The sequence below is a fragment of the Macrotis lagotis genome, chromosome 6, assembly GCF_037893015.1.
Source record: "Macrotis lagotis isolate mMagLag1 chromosome 6, bilby.v1.9.chrom.fasta, whole genome shotgun sequence".
Classification (NCBI taxonomy): domain Eukaryota; kingdom Metazoa; phylum Chordata; class Mammalia; order Peramelemorphia; family Peramelidae; genus Macrotis; species Macrotis lagotis.
Window position 1 is genome coordinate 167,283,921 of NC_133663.1, and position 20,916 is coordinate 167,304,836.

Here is a 20,916-nt window from a genome sequence, read left to right on the forward strand (position 1 = left end):
GCAGGGACCTTTCTCACAGCTCCAGGGCAGAGGGGAGAGTTTGTAGTCATCCACAGACCAGAGCACAGGTCAGAAAGCAGTCAGAGACACTCTTAAGACCTTTAAGGAACTTAGGTCCTAGCAGGAGGTGTCCCAATAATACTCAAAAGTTTGGGAAACTCCCCTAAACCATGGTGCAGGCTGGGGAAATGAGTAAACAGAGAAAAAAAGGAACGTTGGTCCCATGGAGGAAAAAAACACAGAAGATGCAAAAGTCCAAGCTTCGACATCTAAAAGTTCCAAGAAAAATAGGAGTTGGTCTCAGACTATGTTAGAACTCAAAACAATAGAAAATCAAGTAAGAGAGGTAGAGGAAAAATTGTTAAGAGAAATGAGAGAGATGCAGAAAATCATGAAAACAAAAATCAGCAGCTTGGTGAAGGAGATACAAAAAAATGCTGAAGAAAACAACATTAAAAACCAGTTTAGGTCAAATTGATAAAACAGTTCAAAAAATTAACAAGGAGAAGGATGCCTTAAAAAAGTAGAATCAGCCAGATGGAAAAGGAGATAAGAAAGCTCTCTGAAGAAAACAACTTCTTCATAAGTAGAATGGGGCTCAGGAAAACTGATGACTTTGCGAGGACTCAAGACAGAATGAAACAATACCAAAAGAATGAAACATGGGTGGCTATGTGGCACAGTGGATAAAGCACCAGTCCTAGAGTCAGGAGTACATGAGTTCAAATCCAGCCTCAGACACTTAATAATTACCTAGCTGTGTGGCCTTGGACAAGCCACTTAACCCCATTGCCTTGCAAAAACATAAAGAAAAAGCCCAAAACTTTTTACTCCCAGTAAGAAAACATGAAATGTCTCATTGAAAAAAAAACAACTGATCTGGAAAACAGAGCCAGAAGAGACAATTTAAAAATTATTGGGCAACCTGAAAGTCATGATAAGGAAAAGAGCCTTGACTTCACTTTTAAAGAATTTCTACAGGAAAATTGGCTTGGTATTCTAGAAACAGAGGGTAAAATAGAAATTGAGACAATCCACAGATCTCCCCCAGAAAGAGATCCAAAAAAAAAACCAAACCCAGGATTATTATAGACAAGTTCCAGAACTCCCAAATCCAAGAGAAACAAGCAGCCAAGAAAGAAACAATTCAAATATCGTGAAGCTACCATCAAGATTACCCAGGACTTAGCAGTATTTACTTTAAGGGCTCATAGGGCTTGGAATATAATATTCTGGAAGGCAAAAGAGCTCGGAATGCAACCAAGAATCAAGTACCCAGCAAAATTGAAAATCCTCTTCCAAGGGAAAAAGATGGACTTTCAATGAAACGGGAATTTCAAATGTTACTGTTGAAACACCCAGAGCAGAAAATTTGATCTTCAAGTACAGGAATCAGGTGAAGCATACTCTCTATGCTGGTGGATAAGAAGGACAAATTATGAGGAAATTAATGATGGTGAACTGTATGCATTCGTGCATGAGATGATACAGATATTACTCATATGAACCTTCTCATTTATTAAAGCAGTCAGAAGGAGCTTATATAATATATTGTAAAAATGAGTGGGTGAAAGGGAAATGTACTGGGAGTAAGAGAAAGGAGAGGTAGAATAGATTGATATTTCATGTGAGTCAAGAAATAGCTTTTGCAATGTTATGGAAGGGGGAAGGTGAGGGGGAATGATGGAGCCTTCATCCTCATCAGAAATGTCTCAGAGAGTAAACAACATACATACTTAATAGGGTATGGAAATCTAGAAGAAAAAGGAGAGAAAGGGGACAAGGGAGGGGAGGGGGGATCTGGGAGAGAATATTCAGATATAACACATTTCCTTTTTTTGACTTTTTGCAAGGTGGTGGGATTAGGTGGTCTGTCTGGGACCACAGGGCTTGGTGGTTGCTAGGTCTCTGGGGTGAAATGTGGGTTTGGGGGCTCCTGGCCCCAGAGTCCATGCTCTGTCTACTGTGCCACTTGACTGCTCCATAGAACACATTTGAAAAGGGACAGAGTGAAAGGAGAGAGATTATATAATTAATGGGAGTGGGGAGGAATGAATGGAGGGAATTACAATCAGCAACAGCAACTATGGGAAAAGATGGAAGTAACTTCTCTAATGGACTTATGATAAAGAATATGATCCACCCCAGAGACAGAACTGAATACAAACTGAAGCACATTTTATTTTTCTCTTTCTTTCACTTTATTTTTTGTGAGGATTTTTATTTTTGTGAAGGGAGGGGGGATTATGTTTACTCTTAGAGCAAGACTATTTTAGTAATGTGTAAATAAATAAAAATGTAAAAGAAAAACATATAAAAGAAAAAATAATGCAATAAAAATTGACTTGTAGTCATTATTATCCTTAACAAATTGCAATCTTCCTATGTTTCCCTGCATTTCTCAAATTCTGCTTTTCTATAATGGAATAATATTCATTTCCAATTGTATATCACAATTTGTCCAGCCATTCCCAATTAAAAACAGCCACTTTGTTTTCAGATTTTTTTGCTACCACAAAATTGCTGCTATTAATAATTTTGTTTATATGGAATCTGTTTTGGTCTTTAATCTCTTTGGGGGTATAGGCCTACCAAGTGGTACCTCTAGGTCAAAAGATCTGACCATTTTAGACACCTTAATATTGAGTTTGGTCCCAGAGGTCCAATGACATCTCAAATCTCTGCCAGAGTGAATTCAAAGCAATTAACTTACTTGAATTTCCCCAGGTTCTCTAGACTAGGAAAATGTTTTTCGGGGCTGGTCTGATATTGAGGGCCCATCCAGAGCACAATGTGTTCTATTGAAAGAATGTCATGATTTCCCCAGTTTGAACTCACTTGTCCAGCCCTTGCCAAATTGGCATCTGAGAATGAGAAAGAAGGTAGATCACATTATAATAATACTTTATACTTTTCAAAGCTCTTTCACATATGTGTTTTCATTTGGTCCAACCCAGATCAGAAGCAAAGCTAACTGGTAGTCTGGGTTTTGTTAATTTTCAAAGGATAATAAAATATGAATCAAGTGTTATATTATACAAGGATCGTTGGTTTGCTGTTATGTTTCTTTTTAATAATCCAAATCATGTCTGAAGCATTTGATTCAGTTCCAGGTCCCATCTTTTGAAAAGGGTCATTGACAAACTGGAAGAAGCCATGATCAGAATAAGGAGATTCAAAAGGACTTCATGACCATTGTTTTCAAACAGATAAATAGTTCCACTTATTCTATGGAGCTACTGAGGGAAGAACTAGAAACAATGAATGGGTAGTAGTTTCAGGTAGATCAATTTTATAAGAAGAAGAAAAAAATGTAGTTGACAAGTAAATAAGTTTCCCTGTGAGTTTTCTGTGGTTGGAGGTATTTATGCAGAGACTAGATTTATACTTTATATTACTTTGGAGAAGATTCATGAGATTGAATTATATCATACTTAAAGTTCTTTAGAAAGCTGAGAATACATTATTCTATGTGTCTTTCATTTTTTTTGTAATTTTTTATATATCCTGCCTCCATATCCCCTACCAATTCCAAAGTCATGTGATAGATTTGCCCTATGAAGTGGTAGTAGGTGGTTACTGCTTTTAAAATCTACAAATTGCAGATATGTGAGTTGTCTCCAGAAAAGAAAAAGGCACCAGACTGTCTGCTAATCACAGTACATTTTAAGTTATTCATGGTATTTTGACAGAGATCCCGAGGACAAGAGATATTCCACTGAGTCACAGTGTCAGCCATAATACAACTATTTTAACTTACTGGAAATGTTTCTTCTGTGAGTCACAGAAACAAAATGATCTGAGAATTTAAATATTTTCTAACAGATAGATATTTATTTCACAGCTGTACTTTCTTATGGAATACCATAGTCTGTGAAAATACTGGAGATTAAAATGACTTTCAAAAGCTTTAATCCTCAAGGGGTGATTTTCAAGAAAAATAGGAACCTTGTTTCAACACAATGATTTGTTTTCCTTCCTCAAAAGTGTTCCTCCTTATCATATATCAAAATTATCAAAGCATTTAATAACAAATTAGTTATATTATGGGTTTGATTTTTCTCTTCCCATATTCTGAAAACCTGCTTACTTTTTGGGCTCTTTAAAGTGGATATTAAACTCAATAATAATCAAAGTGGAGAATACCTACCTGCAAAGGGGTTAAAAAGCAAGGGCAGAGTTTTATTCTTGAATTGTGCATCTGCTATAATTGCTTAGGGAAGCATAAATGAGCCAGGAATGTACCAATAGAATTATAGTGAGTAGAAATTCCTTCATTTTACTCTGCTTCACCTCAGCTGCACCTCTGAGGGAAAAACTTTGGTCAAAATTTGGGTGTTCCAACCACCTGAAAATCCAACTGAAGAGTGAATTGCATGGAGAGGTGGGGGAGGGAGGGTTTCTATGACTTGGCTGATCTAGGTTTTTCACTGTCATAATCAGATATTCTATTTTGTGACATGTCAGTGGATGGGAAAATAGAAAATACTAAACCATATTTTTGAAAAAAATTCAAGGAAGAGAAGAATTATAATTTAAAACTGGGGAAAAAGGAACAATTTTCTATAAGAAAAAATATGACAATTTAAGATGTCCCACCAAAATGACAGAGGGCACCATCATCAGATTGCTGTTACCACTAATGTTTTCTCATCATTGTGGGCTTCTCTCCCACCCCACACTCCATCATGTTTCATTGATAATATAACATAATCATTCATATAAGCTATTCCCAAATATTCTCTTCAAATATTTATAGTGCCTGTACTTTAAGAACTAGATAGTTTTCTCAAATCTGTGAACAGGACACTTTTTATGTCAAAATAAACCATCTGCTTGTACAACTGTTTCTAATTACTTCCCTGCCTAGACTGTAAACTTTAGGGTTTGGCACTAACATCCCGCCCAGAGGAGTGCGGCTGCTGCCCAAATCCTTCCAGGCAGCTAATCAAAGGCACTTGCAGCACGGAGAAGAACTTCAAGTTCGTGTTGGCCAGCCCTGGCATTTTCAAACCAAGGTGTCTGGCTGTCGTCTATCTGCTCTCCTGTCTGTCTGTTTGCCTGCCTGGCTGCTGGAGCCTTCTCCTGTGCTACCCCTACTTTGTGGAAGGACAGACCTGCTCCTCACTACTTGGGATATCTCATCATGCACACACAGGGGCTCAGCAAATTCTTACTACTGCTTTCATCCCTTTTCTTCACTGTGTCATCAGTTCTTCCCCAAGGTTTCTCACCATCCCTGAGGTAAGTTGGGTTTGTTATCCTAAAAGACATTTGTGGTTGACAGTTACTTGATGTGGGAGGTCCCAGTTGTACCTTAAAGTTATCCCAATTATACAAGTTCCCAAGTTGAAAGTAGGAAAAATCATTTTCAACCTATTCTCATTTTTCTCTCTAACTCCAGACTTTTAACTCCTAAATTGCTTTTTGTCTCTGTACAAATATATGTGTGTAAAATACACATATAAGAATACATGGAGAAATATGTATAAAAAAAGCTATCATTATTAAAAGACTAATTTTTAAACAGATTCAAATATGTCATGAAGCAGGCTTAATAGGATAACTGACAATCTAAAAGGTCTATAATAAAATTTCCCCTAATGACAATAATAGATTTCCACAGTGAATATACATTAAATTACAAAAGATATGATGCACTTTGAAAATGCAAATATTTTACTATTTATATCATTTAAATACATTTATACTCTCTCTCACGCCTAATTTTTTTTTAATATGCCTTAAGAATTAATAGCTTTGGTGGGGCTAGGTGGCGAGGTGGATAGAGCACCAGCCCTGAAGTCAGGAGTACCTGAGTTCAAATCTGGTCTCAGACACTTAATAATTCCCTAGCTGTGTGGACTTGGGCAAGCCACTTAACCCCACTGCCTTGCAAAAACTAAAAAAACAAACAAACAAAAAAAGAATTAATAGCTTTGTCACTTTAGCTCTATTCTTACTCTGTACCACAAATAAAGTTTATCTTTAATTTGTCATTGGTTTTCAAAGAGGAATTGAAAAGCTTTCAAGGAAATTTTAAAAAATCAAGTGTCACACACTGGATTAATTTATTCAAACTTAAACTTGCCTGTGAAATTAAAAACAAAAAAATAAAAGTTCAGGGGCAAACACATTTCTTCACTTTCAGCTACTGACTTGGCCTTCCAATTCAAGGACTGCTAGGGAAATCTGGGCTACCTTAGCCCACTAGGAAACCAGGCAAATCCATGAGCTGCCAGGCCACTGGGCAGACCTTCTGAGAAACCAATGCATCCTAGGGGATGGTGAATGTGGCCCTTGGCAACCAGTCACTGTTGCTCTCCACATAATCCAAGGAAAGTGATGAACACTCTGGGGTGGCCTGAGACTGTGCAAGGAAAATTAGGGTAACAGATGTAGCAAGAGAAATAATTAAAGTCTCTCCTGACTCTGCACAGGAAGATCAGTGTTCCAAGTTACGTGACTTTTCAAAGATTTCTCCAAGTCTTCATTCATTGCTACTCTTTACATTGGGCATATCTGTTTAAATTGGAAAACTGGGGGTGAGAAGACATGGGGGAAACAGTGAAGAAAAGAGAGAGGAAACAAAGATACAAATATCTAATATTCTCTGCCCTAATAGACAGGTATTGTTTTTGTCCATGTAGGAATGGACCAGGTACCACCTGTAGGTTGTCCCGGGCAGAGGCAGAACGCAGGTGCCGAGCACCAGGACAACCACCTGGGAGTCAGCTGTGCAATGGCCGGGGCCGCTGTGATTGTGGAGTCTGCATCTGTCACGTGACAGAGCCTGGCATGTACCTGGGGCCTCTCTGTGAGTGCCACGAATGGGTATGTGAAACCTACGATGGGGAGACCTGTGCAGGTAAGGGACTAGAATAGGATAAGAGCAAAGAGAAGTGTCAAGATACAAAGAGTGCGCCTTTCCTTGTCATTATGCATGCTCAGAGCATTAGAAGAACAGATTCACCTGTGAGCACGCTTGACTCTTCTTATAATGCCTTTGAAAATATTGGATGAGTAATTGGTTTCTGAGACTTCTGTCATTGTGGCCTAAGTGTGTTTGTGTGAAAGAGTTACTCATAGTCAGTAAAGAAAGTTTTCCAGTTACTGATAAAGATGTCATTTACCTAGTCCCTTTGGGAATCATTTATTTTAATGACTTTCCTCCACATTGAACTCAAACTTTGATAGACAAATTTTGTATAACTAGAAATCTGCCCACTACATCAACCTATCAGGCTCAGTGCTTTCCTGTTTGTGGTTCTCATTTTGGACAAAATTCAACAACCTATTGATGAATCTTTGATTTAATGGAATTTTTATTATTTTGAATAAGAAATCCAGTTCATGAAATATGAATAGCATCTGAGTCCCCACCCTTAACTGGTGGGGCAATGAAAATTTTACCCAAAGTATCTGAAAGTTAAAAAATGCTGAAAATATGGTTTACTTTTTTTTTTTATCACATAGAAACTACTGGAATTTACATCCAGGTTTTCTCATTGTTTCTATAATCAGACCTGATCAATGCTCTTCTGTGGTTTGTAATCCTAAAGTTTTCCCTGTTTCAGGGAAAAGTTAACTGATTTGTGCTGGGTCACACAGTCACTATGTGTTAAGGGTAAGACTTAAACTGAGGTTTTACTAGCATAAAGGTCAATTATCTTTCCACTAGACTGCCACTGCTAATCTTTACATAGCAATATTAGTTCAAATGGGAAAAATTCAGATACTTCCTCACAGTAGGTGAAGTCTTCTCCAGTCATGATCCACCCTGCCCCTTTCTTCACCTGCCCTTAGAGAGTCCTCTTCAGCAATTATGTTATAGACATTTAGGTGACTTGTCTCCCCACTTCCCCCTCCTCCTTTTTTCCTCCTCTCCCTTCTCCTCCTCCTCCTTCTCTTCCTTCTCACAGAATAATGTTCTTTTAAAAAATTTTAAAATAGATTTATTATATTTCATCATACATGCATATTTCCAAGTTACAAAATTTCCCTCTACCCTCCCTTCCTACTCCCCTCCCCTCAGCAAGGAACAGTCAGGTTAGCATTTTACATATATATTTTGTTAAAAATTTTTACAAATTAGTAATTTTTGGCATGAGGCATTAGATTTGCAGGAAAGAGATACAGTATTCACCATATTCTGAAGTGTTGGTTTTTGTGTGTGTGCTTTGTTTTGTTTTTCTTCTTCTGGTTGGGGATAATATTGTTCATAACCAGTCAAATACAGTTGTCCTTGCTCTCTGAACTGTCGAGGGAGCTGCTTCCATCAAGGTTGTTCATCTCATAATGCTGTTGATGAGTACATTGTTCTCTTGGCTCTGCTCCCTTTGCTGGGAAGAATAATGTTCTTGATGTGTGCCCTTCTGAAGTCTCTTTCAGAGTTTTCCCCTCCCTGCCTCACAGGGAAAGATTTCCCTTGCCACAGGAAAAGATTTGAGGCACCTACTCCAGAAGTCAGAACAGTTTATTTTTGTCTGCCTAGGATTATATTTTAACTAAGAAATTAGCAACAATTTCATTTCATTTACTTTAGATTTCTAGTTTTCCTTTATCTTTAATTTCTGAGTTTCCTACTCATTCTTAAGCCATATAGAACTTAAGACTATAGATCTCCAATTGGATAGGACATTAAGACTGATGAGGAGACTAAGCAGTATTAGATACTGAGTGATTTGTCTAAGTTTATACATGCAGTTCATGAAAGTAGAACTTCATATGAGGGACACTCAGAAGTAGGAAAAATAGTTATGAAAATGAGTGAAAGGAGCAAAGGGGCTACTGTCCAGGAAGTTAATACTGTTTCAATTCTTTGAAATATTATAAACTACAGTAGTTATAGTACTGGGTTTTGAACTTATGTCTTATAGCTCAAAGACATTGATACTCATTTCACTCCACCCACCACATTATGGCCCAGATTAAAATGAATGTTTGTAATGTAGGTTAGAATTCATATAACGTTAAATATAAGCAATATTGCCATTTTATCCTTTGAACTGCTTCTGTTTGAAATATGGTCAGTGTTTTAAAGAAAACTGGGAAGGGTATGAAATCAAATTCTTCTTACATACTTTATTTTTGTTCTCTTAAGAGGTTCAGGATTGATAGGAAAAAGGGTCAGAATAATCCTTCCTGCTAAGGGACCGCCTCTAACCTCTTTCTTAGTTTTTCATAAACGTGTCATTTTTTGAGGCCAAGAGCCTCAATTAGGTCATTGTGAATGTTACAGGAATTCCGTTAGTAAAAGGATAACACAAATGCATTCCAAACAGCGGGTTTGGCAAGTCTGGTAGGAAAAAAAGAGCAACTTTCTTTAGCAACAATGTAGCTAAGAATAAGAAGTCCAATACTAACACAAGAATATCAAGAGCAGTTTATAACAAAAAATGCCTATGGTTGGCATCAAGGACCTCCTGGTATTCTCACGGAGAAGGGATTTTATATGCAGACTTCTCAGCAGTGGAAAAAGTAGTCATGCAAATAATTAGAATACAGGTGCTCCTGGACAGGCTATTTTCTCTATGCAGAACCCAGTCTCAATCCTTTAAAATATGATGTGCCACGGTTTGTTATTTTAACTTTCTAACTTTTCAGAAAGCAGAGTATTATTGAGGGTAGCTATTTGGAAGGAAACTATATATCTCCTATTTCATTCCAAATCCTATTGCTATGTGGTTTTTATTGTCTGTGGCATTTCCTTCTCTAATATCATGAGTTCTTAACACTTTTTTTAGATTTGGTTTTATTTTATTGAGAAAGTGAGAGTTGAATCTGAGAAGTCCTCAATGGATTATTAAAAGATTATTAAAAAACATTTGATAACTATCCTCACTTAACAGTGAAAGAATCTGAGCTGGCTTTGTTATCTAAATTGGGAAAGTTAAAGCTCCAGTTCTGAATTGTTTTGTGTGTGTGTGTGTGTGTGTGTGTTTTAATTTTTTTTGTAAGTAAAGTAGCTTGATATTAATAGGAGATAACATACCATGAGAAAGTGTTCAGAAGACTGTATTTATCTGTATGTAGTGGACATTTCTTTCTGATAAAATCAATCAAACTTTTTTACACCAATTTGTGTCTCTATATTCTAGTAAAAACTTAGAGAATGGCAATCCAATTGTTGGAAGTCTCATTTGGGCCAAGATAGCTCCAGAAAGTGAGTCTATAAGTAGATATCTAGAACAAGCACCTTAAATATGTTAATGTTTCATACATTCCACTAAGGTCCTGCTTAGCTTCTGGAATTAGTGAGACACAGGCAACTTTTACACTAAAATCAGAATTTTTTTAATTTTAAGTTTTTTATTCATTTTAAACTTAAATATAAAACAAGAAAAAAGAACATTTTTTACTATACAGCAGAATATAAAGTGAGGATTCACATATAAATTTCAATTTTAGACTATTTGCTTTTTTTGGGAAAAACTATGTAATAAGTATTATACATTTTTTTAAACTATCTAGCATTTTTATGCTTTCTTCTGTTTTCTTTTGTTCTTTGCTGTGCACTTTTTTCCTACCTTTTCCTCACCATGTCCTAGAGAAGATTACAATTAAATATGAATATATGTGTATCCATATATTTCCCAATCCATCCATTCATATACATATGTATATATTATTTATAATATATGTATAATAAATATATAAAACTATAGGTTATATATATTTTTGATTATGACCTTTTCCCCCTAGTAGATAGCATCTTCTTTCATAAGTTCAAATCTTTCCATGTTTTTCTAAACTTGACCAGCTCATCATTTCTTATAGCACCATGGTATTTTCATCACAATAATATTCAATAACTTGTTTAGCCATTTCCAATCAAAAACCTTCTATTAAATCTAATAGGCACAAGAGATTTCTCAGTTGTATTAGTTTGTAATTCTTTCATCAATAATGATTTAGAACATTTCTCCATATCATTCTATATAGATTTTATTTCTTCCTTGAAAAATTTCTCGTTCACTTCTTTTGATAATTTATCCATTGGGGAATTATTCATATTCTTATGATTTTGACAAAGTTCTTATATTTGAGAAATGACACCTTTATCTAAGGGACTATGCAATTCCCCCATCCCCCAATTTTTTGCCTTTCTTCTAATCTTGGCTACATTGTTTTTTGTTTTGTTTTGTTTTGTTTTTGCAAGGCAGTGGTGTTAAGTGGCTTGCCCAAGGCCACACAGCTAGGTAATTATTAAGTGTCTGAGGCCGGATTTGAACTCAGGTACTCCTGACTCCAGGGTCGGTGCTCTAACCACTGCACCACCTAGCCGCTCATGGCTACATTGGTTTTAATTGTATAAGATTTTTTTAAAACAATATAATCAAAATTGTTCATTTCTACACTTCACAATGCTCTCTATTCAGGAATTCTTCTGTGCATGAGTTTGATAGGTTATATTCTTTCTTTTAATTTTCTTGCCATATCTCTCTTTATATTTAGCTCATGTATCCATTTTTATCTTATCTTGATACATGGTTTAAACTGTTGGTCTATGCCTAATTTCTGTCCAATTGCTTTTCAGTTTTCCAGCAAATTTTACCAATAGCACATTCTTAATCCCAAAACTAAAATCTTTACATTTGTCAGACACAAGGTTACAACATGTATTGTATGTCTACTTTGATTCACTGATCTACCTTTCCATGTCTTACCCTGTATCAGATAGTCTTGATAGTTACTGTAGAGTTTGGGGTCCTTTACATTTTCCTCATTATTTCTTATGAAATTCTTGACATTTTGGTCTTCCAAATCAATGTTATTTTTATTCTTTCTAACTCAGTAAAATTTTTTTAGTTATTTAATTGGAATGTCATTAGATAAATTAGGTAAAATTGTCACTTTTATTATACTGGCTTTGCCTACTCTCGAACAATTAATATTTGTCCAGTTATTTAAATCTGATTTTGTTTGAATAAAGAATATTTTACAGTCATGTTCATGTAGTTCCTGGGTCTGTTTGGGCAGGTATGTTCTTAGGTATTTTTTTTATTATCTACACTTTTTTTAAATGCAATCTCTTTCTGTCTCTTCTTGCAGGATTTTGTTGGTGATATATAAAAATGCTGATGATTTATATGGGTTTATTTTATCTCCTACTACTTTTCTAAGACTATTAATTTTTTCAACTAATTTTGGTTAATTCTTTTTGATTTTCCAATTGTATCTTATTGTCTTCAAAAAGGGATAATTACCTAATTTTCCATTCTGATTCCTTCCATTTCTTCCCTTTCTCTTACTTGCTAGCATTTCTAAAATAATAATGAATAATATTGATTGACACTCAATGTAGGTTCCCTGTTTATCTCTTTAAATTAAATCTAATTTAGCTTTAACTTCTGATTTGCTACCCCTGTTTTTTTTAACATCAGTTGAGGCATAATAAATTCTTCTCTGGATCTTTATTTTTTAACTCTGTATGTTTTATTTTTAATTGGATTTTTTTGTAAAAGATATATTGTCAGATTCTGATTTTAATTCTTCCTATTTCTGTTTTATAGGTAAATGAATCCATTCTCATTCAAAGTTACAAATACTAATTGTATATTTTCCTCCATCTTATTTTTCCCAAACTACCTTCTTACTCTGTTTACCCTATCCCTCCTTATGCATCTAATTTACTACTAACCACTACCTTGCCCTCTTGTTCCTTAATCTAGAGTCTCTCCTTTATCCTTTCCTTTCCCCCCCTCATAAATTTTAATCAACACATCTTTCTAAGGTTTCAGTGGTGGCCAGCTCTCCAACCCCACTTTCTTCTTTATCATTTCTTCCATCCTCTCCTTATTTGTATGAGAAATTGCTCTCTTTTAACCTCTTCCTACCCAGTTTTTATTTTATTTTTTTAATCGACCCATCTTACTGTGCTCAGCCAAGTCTTTCTTTCAAACTACCCAAGAAATGTCTTAAAAGAAATGATATTTTCACATAAGTAACCAGTTTGAGCTTATTAATTCCCTTATAATTGGTTTTTCATGTTTACTTTGTATTTCTTTTGAATCTTATATGGTTGAATTTTCCATTGAGTTCTGGTCTTTTTTGTCACAGTTACCTGAAAATCTTTCAGTTCATTAAATATCCATTATTTTGTTCAGTATTATACTCAATTTTGCTGGATAAATTATTTTTGGTCACAACCCTATGTCTTTTGTCTTTTAAAATTATGTTCTAAGACCTACATTCTTTTTTTCTTAGGGTTTAAAAATTTTTTTTTACCTACATTCTTTTAACATAGTAGCTGCTTTATTTTGTGTGATCCTGATTGTATTCTACAGTATTTAAATCATTTTTACTTCTTGCTTGCAATATTTTCTTCTTAACCTTGGAGTTTTGAAACTTGACTTTTATATTTCTGTAAGTTTTTGTCAAGGGATCTTTTTAAGTGAGTATTAGTAGATTTTTCTATTTCTATTTTCTGTTTCTTATTCTAAAACTTTAGGGCAATATACCTTAATAATTTCATATAAAATCATATCAAAACTCTTTTTCTGACTATAACTTTCAGATAGTCCAACATTATTCATATTGTCTCTTCTTGATCTGTTCTCTAGATAAGTTGTTTTTCTAATAAGATGTTTCACATTCTCTTCTATATCATTATTTCTTGCTATCTTTATAACACATTAGTGTCCCCTTTTCCAATTCTAGTCATTGTGAAGTAATCTTCTTCTCAAAGGTTTTGGATCTGTTTTTCCAATTGCTTGACTTTCTTTTTATTTACATATTTATTTATTTTTTCCATCCATATTCCCATGTATATTTTTAAGTTACAAAATTTCCTTTCCACTCCCTTCCCATTCAGGTTATTTTACATACACATTTCTGTTAAACTTATTTACAGATTAGTCATTTTCAGTATGAGGAAATAGGATTAATGGAAAGAAATACCTAAAAGATAATTTTTATAAAGTGTTCATCAGATTCTGAAGGATTATTTTTTGTTTGTTTTTCCCTGGATGGAGATAACATTGTCCATAGCCTGTCCACTATGTCTCTGAACTGCTGAGAAGAGCTGCTTCCATCAAGGTTGATAATCCTACAATGAACAGGTCCATTGCTCTTTGGGCATAGTTCCATATTGCTCTCCAGAAGGGTTGGATCTGTTCACAACTCCACGAGCAATGCATCAGTGTAGCAATCCTTCCATAACTTCTCCAACATTGATTATTTTTCCCTTTTCCTCATCTTGGCCAATCTGATAGGTGTGAGGTGAAATCTCATTGTTATTTTAATTTGCATTTCCCTAATCAATAATGATTTGGAGAATTTTTTTCATATAATTATATATATAGCTTTTAATTTCTTCATTTGAAAACTGTCTATTCATATCCTTTGACCATGTATCAATTGTGGAATGACTTGTAACCTTATAAATTTAATGCAATTCTCTCTATATTTTAGAAATGAGACCTTTATCAGAGCTCCTAATTATGAAGATTGTTTCCCAGCTTTCTGTTTTCCTTCTAGTTTTGACAGCATTGATTTTATTAAATGCAAAAAAATTTTAAATTCAATATAGTCAAAACCATTCACTTTGCAGTTTATAATGTATTCTAATTCTTGTTTGGTCATAAATTTATCCCCTTTCCAAAGATCTGATAGAGTATTTCTTGGTTTGACTTTCTTATAATTTTCTTGGATTGCTCTTGGCTTCCCTCTCCCCATAATTTTTCCATAATTTTCCTTAATTGATTTTTAAAGTTCTTAAGTTCTTCCAATAACTTTTTTAAAATTTCTGGTGATCATCTGACATATTGATTTAGGAGTAGCATTTAACTTTCACTATCTTCCTCTGAATATGAATCCAGATCATCTCTATCATCACTGTAAGAGTCTATGGTCAGGCTATTTTAAATTAAATTTTATTTTAAGCAGTTTATTATTTTAAGTGGCTCTAAACCTAGGGGATGGGGAATAGTGTTCCAAGATTCAGGTCCTTCTTACTGCTATTTTCTGAGCTATGGTTTGTGTGGAAGGGGGCAACTCCCTTCAGCTGTGCTGTCACATCAATGCTCTTGTTCCCTGCAATCTCTTTTGTGTCTGCAAACTTCAGTTCTCTTCACTTCTCTGAAACTACACCAGGGACTGGCTCCACTGCAGGTGTCCACTGCCAGCAGGAACACCATGACTTGGTTACTGAACTCACTTCACTTCTCAAGGGCAGTTAGGTTGCACAGTGCATAGAGCACTGGTCTTGTGACCTTGGACAAGTCACTTAATCCTGATGACCATCTCCAGTCATCTGGTCACTGGGTCCAGATGGTTTTTGGAGGAGAAAGTGACTTAGCACAGCCCCACTTCACTCAAATCCAATTCATGTGTTTTTTCATGGCATCATCTCCCTGATGTCATAGGTCTCTTTGAGAATGAAGGACAGAACATCACTTGGTCTAACCACAGCCTGAGAATTTTGTCTAGTCAGTATAATTGGACCTGGAATCCAATGATTGTGGAGAGTCCTTCCATCTTCCCCTGCTCAGCTGTCTGATCCTTACACTGTCTGTGAGGTGGAAGCTCCTAAGGCCTGATCCAATTGTCCTCAGAGCTTATTTTTTCTTCTTTCAATAGCATATAAGGAAGTGTTTGCTCCCTACTCAGGTAGAATCTTTGCTCTGGGAAGCAGGATTTTTTCCTGAGGTCCTCTTAATTGTCTTCCACTGTATGCTCACTTTGACATGCTCTGTCTCTTCAGTGGGAGAAATTTCAGGAGCTTGGAAATTTCTGAGCAAACTTTAATATCTTCTTATAATCCTCTCTCAAAAGTTGGGAATTCCTATAATAATGTCCCTTAAAAGCTATATTGATATTGTGATAATGAAACATAAAATTTATACCAAGTCTGACTTGTTCTTTTAAGGGGCATGTCTTACAATGAAAGTGACTCATTATCTTTCTTGAAGTTTATTTGTCTGATTGCATCAGGGACATGAAAGGTCATGATCAAATGAATATTTTGGTTTTGTAGCTGAGGAAAAATATTATATGCATCATAAAATTAAATCCTTGATTATAGGTTTCTCATCTGGGGAGCATTAGGTAAAGAACAGAAACAGGTTTCAATTCGCATATACACCATGAAGAGTTAATCACTTTTTTTCAATTTCCAATTGTTTTATAACTCAGGAATCTCCCACAGAATTTTTTTAGTTTGATATAGGATCCAATCATCATCCCTTTGAATTTTATTATTTGTCTAGTAAAATACATTGTTCTGTGTAGAAATGTGTTTGTAGATGTTTAAGAATCATCTCTTCAGAGGGAAAAATTGTACCTATTACATGCTTTTAAAGTGTAATCTTTATAATTAACATTCTCTTCATCACTTTTATGTATAGTCAATTAAAATAATCACTTAAACAGCAGTATTTTTAAGTTTCAGGGTTGTAAATGCACACACTGAAAATTTAAGAATCAGACTCATAGGGTGGCTAAGGTGGTACAGTGGATAGAGCACTGGCCCTGGAGTCAGGAATACCTGAGTTCAAATCTGACCTCAGACATTTAATAATTAACTAGCTGTGTGGCCTTGGGCAAGCCACTTAACCCAATTTCCCCTGCAAAAATCTAAAAAATAAAAAAAGAATCTGACTCATGAAGAACTAGATCAAGCCTTGATCACTCCTAACCAGAATTATTGATTAGCCTCCAAATTGTTTCCCTATTTCTAGTTTCTTCTCTTTCCAATTCACTCTCCTTATAGTTACCAAGATGATATAACAAGTCAACATTCTGACCATGTCAATCACTATTCAAGAAGCTTTAGTGACTCTTGCCTCTATGATAAAATAAGTGTTCCTCTACTGGTCCATTAAAGACCTTCACAATCCAGTCTATTTTTCCAGATTTATTACACATCCCTCCCCTATAAATACTCCATTGACTTAATTGGATCTCTTATCTTTAACATATAACATCCTACCTTCTTTGCATTGTCCCCAATGCATAGAATGAGCTATTATCTCAATGCTATGTCTTAGAATCTCTCTCTTTCAACAATCAATTCAAATCATACTTTCTATTTTATGCCTTCCTCATCCACCCTCCAACCTGACATCATCTTTCCTCTATTTTGTGTTTATTATGAGTCTCTTATATGGACACATAATCATTTTCCCTCTGTAGAATAATTCCTTTAAGATGAGGTGGTACTTCATTTTTGTCTTTGTAACCCTAGTTATGAGAACATTTTTAAGTATAAAGTATCTCACACTTAGGCTCTTAATAAATACTTAATGTTTCACAGAAAAAAAAGTAATAAATAAAAGATGGAGAGCCTGAGGACTCTTTTAAGACAGCCTAAGATTGTATTAGGTTTTTTTGGTTGCCATATCCTGCTATTCATTCACTGTTGGACTTGAAATCTCCTAAATCCCTCCAGATTTTTTTCCAGTTAGAGTGCTTTTTACTAGCACTGACTCCTCTATCTCACAGCTTGAAGATAGTTTTTAAATCCACATATCAGTATTTCATCTTTCGTGACTGTCTGTCTATGACTTTCTATCCATTTATTTATCTATCTCTATAGATGGTATGGGGAGAAGGTTAGTATGTTACTGTAATTACATCAACTTTGAAGCATCCTGTGGAGAAACTCTCTACTCTTCTAAATGGACCAGAAACTTACAGTTTTCGGGAGCTGCCTGTGGTAATAAGAGGTGATATATTTTACCTGTGCCTACACAGTGTTATGTCCCAGAGACAGAACTTGATCTTCTTACTGCAAAGCTAGCCTATATACTTTAACCACACTTCATTTTTTATGGCTCTCTTTGGAAAGCTTTTTACTTATTAAATTGTTTACTGATTTAATTTTTTTCTTTTTTAAATTGCAGACAATCAAGTTTCTTAAATTGGGAGGCAGGTTGGTATAATGGTTAGGGATTTGGAGTCATTATTATCTAAATTCAAATTCTTCCTTAGGTATTTACTGGATTGTGGTACTGGCGAGTCATTTAACCTCTCTTGCCCTCAGTTTCATCATCTGTAAAATGGGAAAAATAATATCAACCATCTCATATATCTTACATGAACACACACACACACACACACACACATGCATCTATCTTGTCCTCCCCCCCTTAGAATTCAAACTTCTTTTTTTTAGGTTTTTGCAAGGCAAATGAGGTTAAGTGGCTTGCCCAAGGCCAAACCGCTAGGTAATTAAGTGTCTGAGACAGGTACTGAACCAGGTACTCCTGACTGCAGGTCCGGTGCTTAACCACAGCGCCACCTAACCACCCCAGAATTCAAACTTCTTGATGACAGAGATTACTATCTTTTCATTGCATGTCTAGGTTTTTTATTGGTTGATTGATTAATCTTTTTTCAGTGATTCAAAATCTTTTTGTTTGTTAGGATTATTATGAGCTCAAATTATTATCTAGGATGCAAAAAAAGGAGGGAAGGAAGGAAGAAAGGAAGAAAAGAAGGAAGACAGGTAGGAAGGATAGAGGGAGGGAGGAAGGGAGGGAAGGAAGGAAGAAAAATTGATTATTTGGAATTATTTAAAATGTGAATAAAAGAACTTCAACTCTACTATTTCTTGTAATTTCACCCTCCTAAGATTTTCCCTGAACTTCTTTTGGGGAGCCATTATCTTCCTTCATTTTCTTCTATTTTACTTAGAGGCATGTCATGTCTAATTTGTATTTTACTTAGTACTCCTTTTGGAGTTTATTATCTTTCACATTATTATCATCACTTATTCCCTTACTCATTGCATTCTTTTGGTGTTCCATCTCTCTACTTTGTGGAGGCTTTTGCTGTACTCCAGTTCATACTCAAAGGTCAAAAGTTCCTTCTACCCAGGGAAGAAGCAAAGAGCTAGAGATTCTCTTCTCCCCAGGTACCTGTTTTATCATGACTACAATTCTGCTGTACTGCCCTGGGGGCATAGGCAACTTGCCAGTTGCAGAAATATCCTGGCATGGGTTCAGTTCATTTCAAAGCTTGAAAGCACTAGCAGGACATATTTGTATCATTATATTATTTTAGCCAAAGTTTACAAGTGGTGGTTTTTAGTTGTTGATTCTTAACATTAAGGCAGATGAGTAAAGTTTCCTATGAAATATAATTGGGCATAGGGATACAAATTTATTTTTGATATTATTTTTAGGTTTTCAAAGCATAGGCTTTTCCATGAACTCTTCAAAGTATATAAAAGCATAGAGCCTTGTAGACTCAGGTGCTCTATAAGACATGCTCGATTTTTCTAGGCTGTGGACCAAGAATTGCTGAAAATAAAGCTGATATAATTGTGTGCTCTAAGGGGGAGTTAAGAGAAAAAGAGAATTGAGTAAAAGGATTCTTTAGTCCTCATTCTTCTAAAATATGTTGAAAGAGTTTTTTCTAAGTCCTAAGATCAGAAGGCCAAAAGGGGGCTTACCATATGCTAATCTTCCAAATACCACAGAAGAAAAAACTGAAATGAGCTGTCTAAGACCATATAAATAATACATTGTAGAGCCAGGATTTGAACCCATATCTTCCAGATTTAGATTTATAACTAATCTATGCACTATGCTTTTATAAATTTATATTTTCATAGTTGAATTTTTATATAGTGTCTAGCCTCAGCTCTGTTAAATAAATAAAGGTTAATGGCCAGACTAGTAGAAAGAGGCTGGGAGGGCAACAGCAAAAGTGGTTATTCTATCATATAACTAATATTTATATAGTTCTTTTATATTCACAGCAACCCTAGAAGACTGGTGATATTATTCCTACTTTACAGTTGAGGGAACTGAGTCAGAAAAAAGGCTAAATTACTTATCCAAGATCACATGATTTGTAAGTATATGAAGTCAGATTGAACTCAAGTCTTCCTGTGTCCAAGCTCAGTGCTGTTCCACTCAGTGGCAAAACAAGAAGTCAGACCAGCAAATTCAAATTGTCTAGCCAGGAGAACACAGTGACTTATGTGTGTATAAGGTCATTGAAGGCAAGAATTATTATGTTTTCTTTTTTGTAACTCCAGCATATTGTCTGACACATAGTATATGTTTCATACTTTTTGATTTGTTAGTTTTGTATATTTATTCCAATAAGAAAATGCTAGAATAATGGAGCTATCCAGTTTCTTCAGGTGATTGGAGTTAACCTCAAATATTAATTCAGAGAATTAAGAATAACCTGTCAGGTTGGGAACCACCTGTATCTTTCTACATCTGTATCCAGAATTAATTGCTTTGTTCATTGTTTCTGTGGCAGGTGAAAGATGAAATGACCAAGGAAACAAAGGTCAGAATTTCCAAGAATATTGATTTATTAAGCCATACGTGCCAATTGCCAAACAAATTCGGAGTAAGAACCTTCCTCAGTTTTAGTACTGGACCCCAAATACGGGGGGGGGGGGGGGTGAAGACAGATTCTTACACATGAAAAAAACAATCAGATGAGGCTAATTAATTAAAGGAAACAACCAAGGTCCCAAATTATATAATTTGATTTCCAATTGGAAGATTAGGGAATTTCCAAGTTGGGGGGGGGGGAGAGAGAGAGAGAGAGAGAGAGAGAGAATTTCCCCTAATCAGAAAGGCAGATATCTCATTCCTCCTCACCCCAAGTGTCTGTATTTAATTAAATGAACATTGAAACAGTAAGTGATTGAACACTATGAGACCAATATTCAAATAAGACATATGAGTTATTTTAGATATGACTGTGAAAAAAGCTACTTGTATCACTCTTCAGAGCTTACTGCTTTTCTGGTCAGCATAACCCAAGTCAGAATAACCACAAGGATCTCTAAGCAAAAGGTGGAGATGGTCCAGGTTGCTAGCTACACAGGGTTTTTCCTCCCAATTCCTACAATTGAATAAAGTTTTCTTTTGGGACAGATGGACTAGACCTGTGATAGAATGGAAACGAAGCTTGAACTAGCTCCAGAATTGAGTCACAAAA

At 35.3% G+C, this 20,916-nt stretch overlaps 1 protein-coding gene across 1 annotated transcript in view; it reads left to right on the forward strand.

Annotated features, from left to right (window-relative positions):
* The first annotated feature begins 4,916 nt into the window (after positions 1-4,916).
* Positions 4,917-20,916, forward strand: part of ITGBL1 (integrin subunit beta like 1) — a 422,854-nt gene continuing 406,854 nt past the window's right edge. Inside the window, exons 1-2 of the mRNA XM_074191980.1 lie at positions 4,917-5,244; positions 6,651-6,868. Coding sequence (XP_074048081.1) covers positions 5,147-5,244; positions 6,651-6,868 — 316 coding nt within the window. The 5' untranslated portion in view covers positions 4,917-5,146. The remainder of the gene's footprint in view (positions 5,245-6,650; positions 6,869-20,916) is intronic.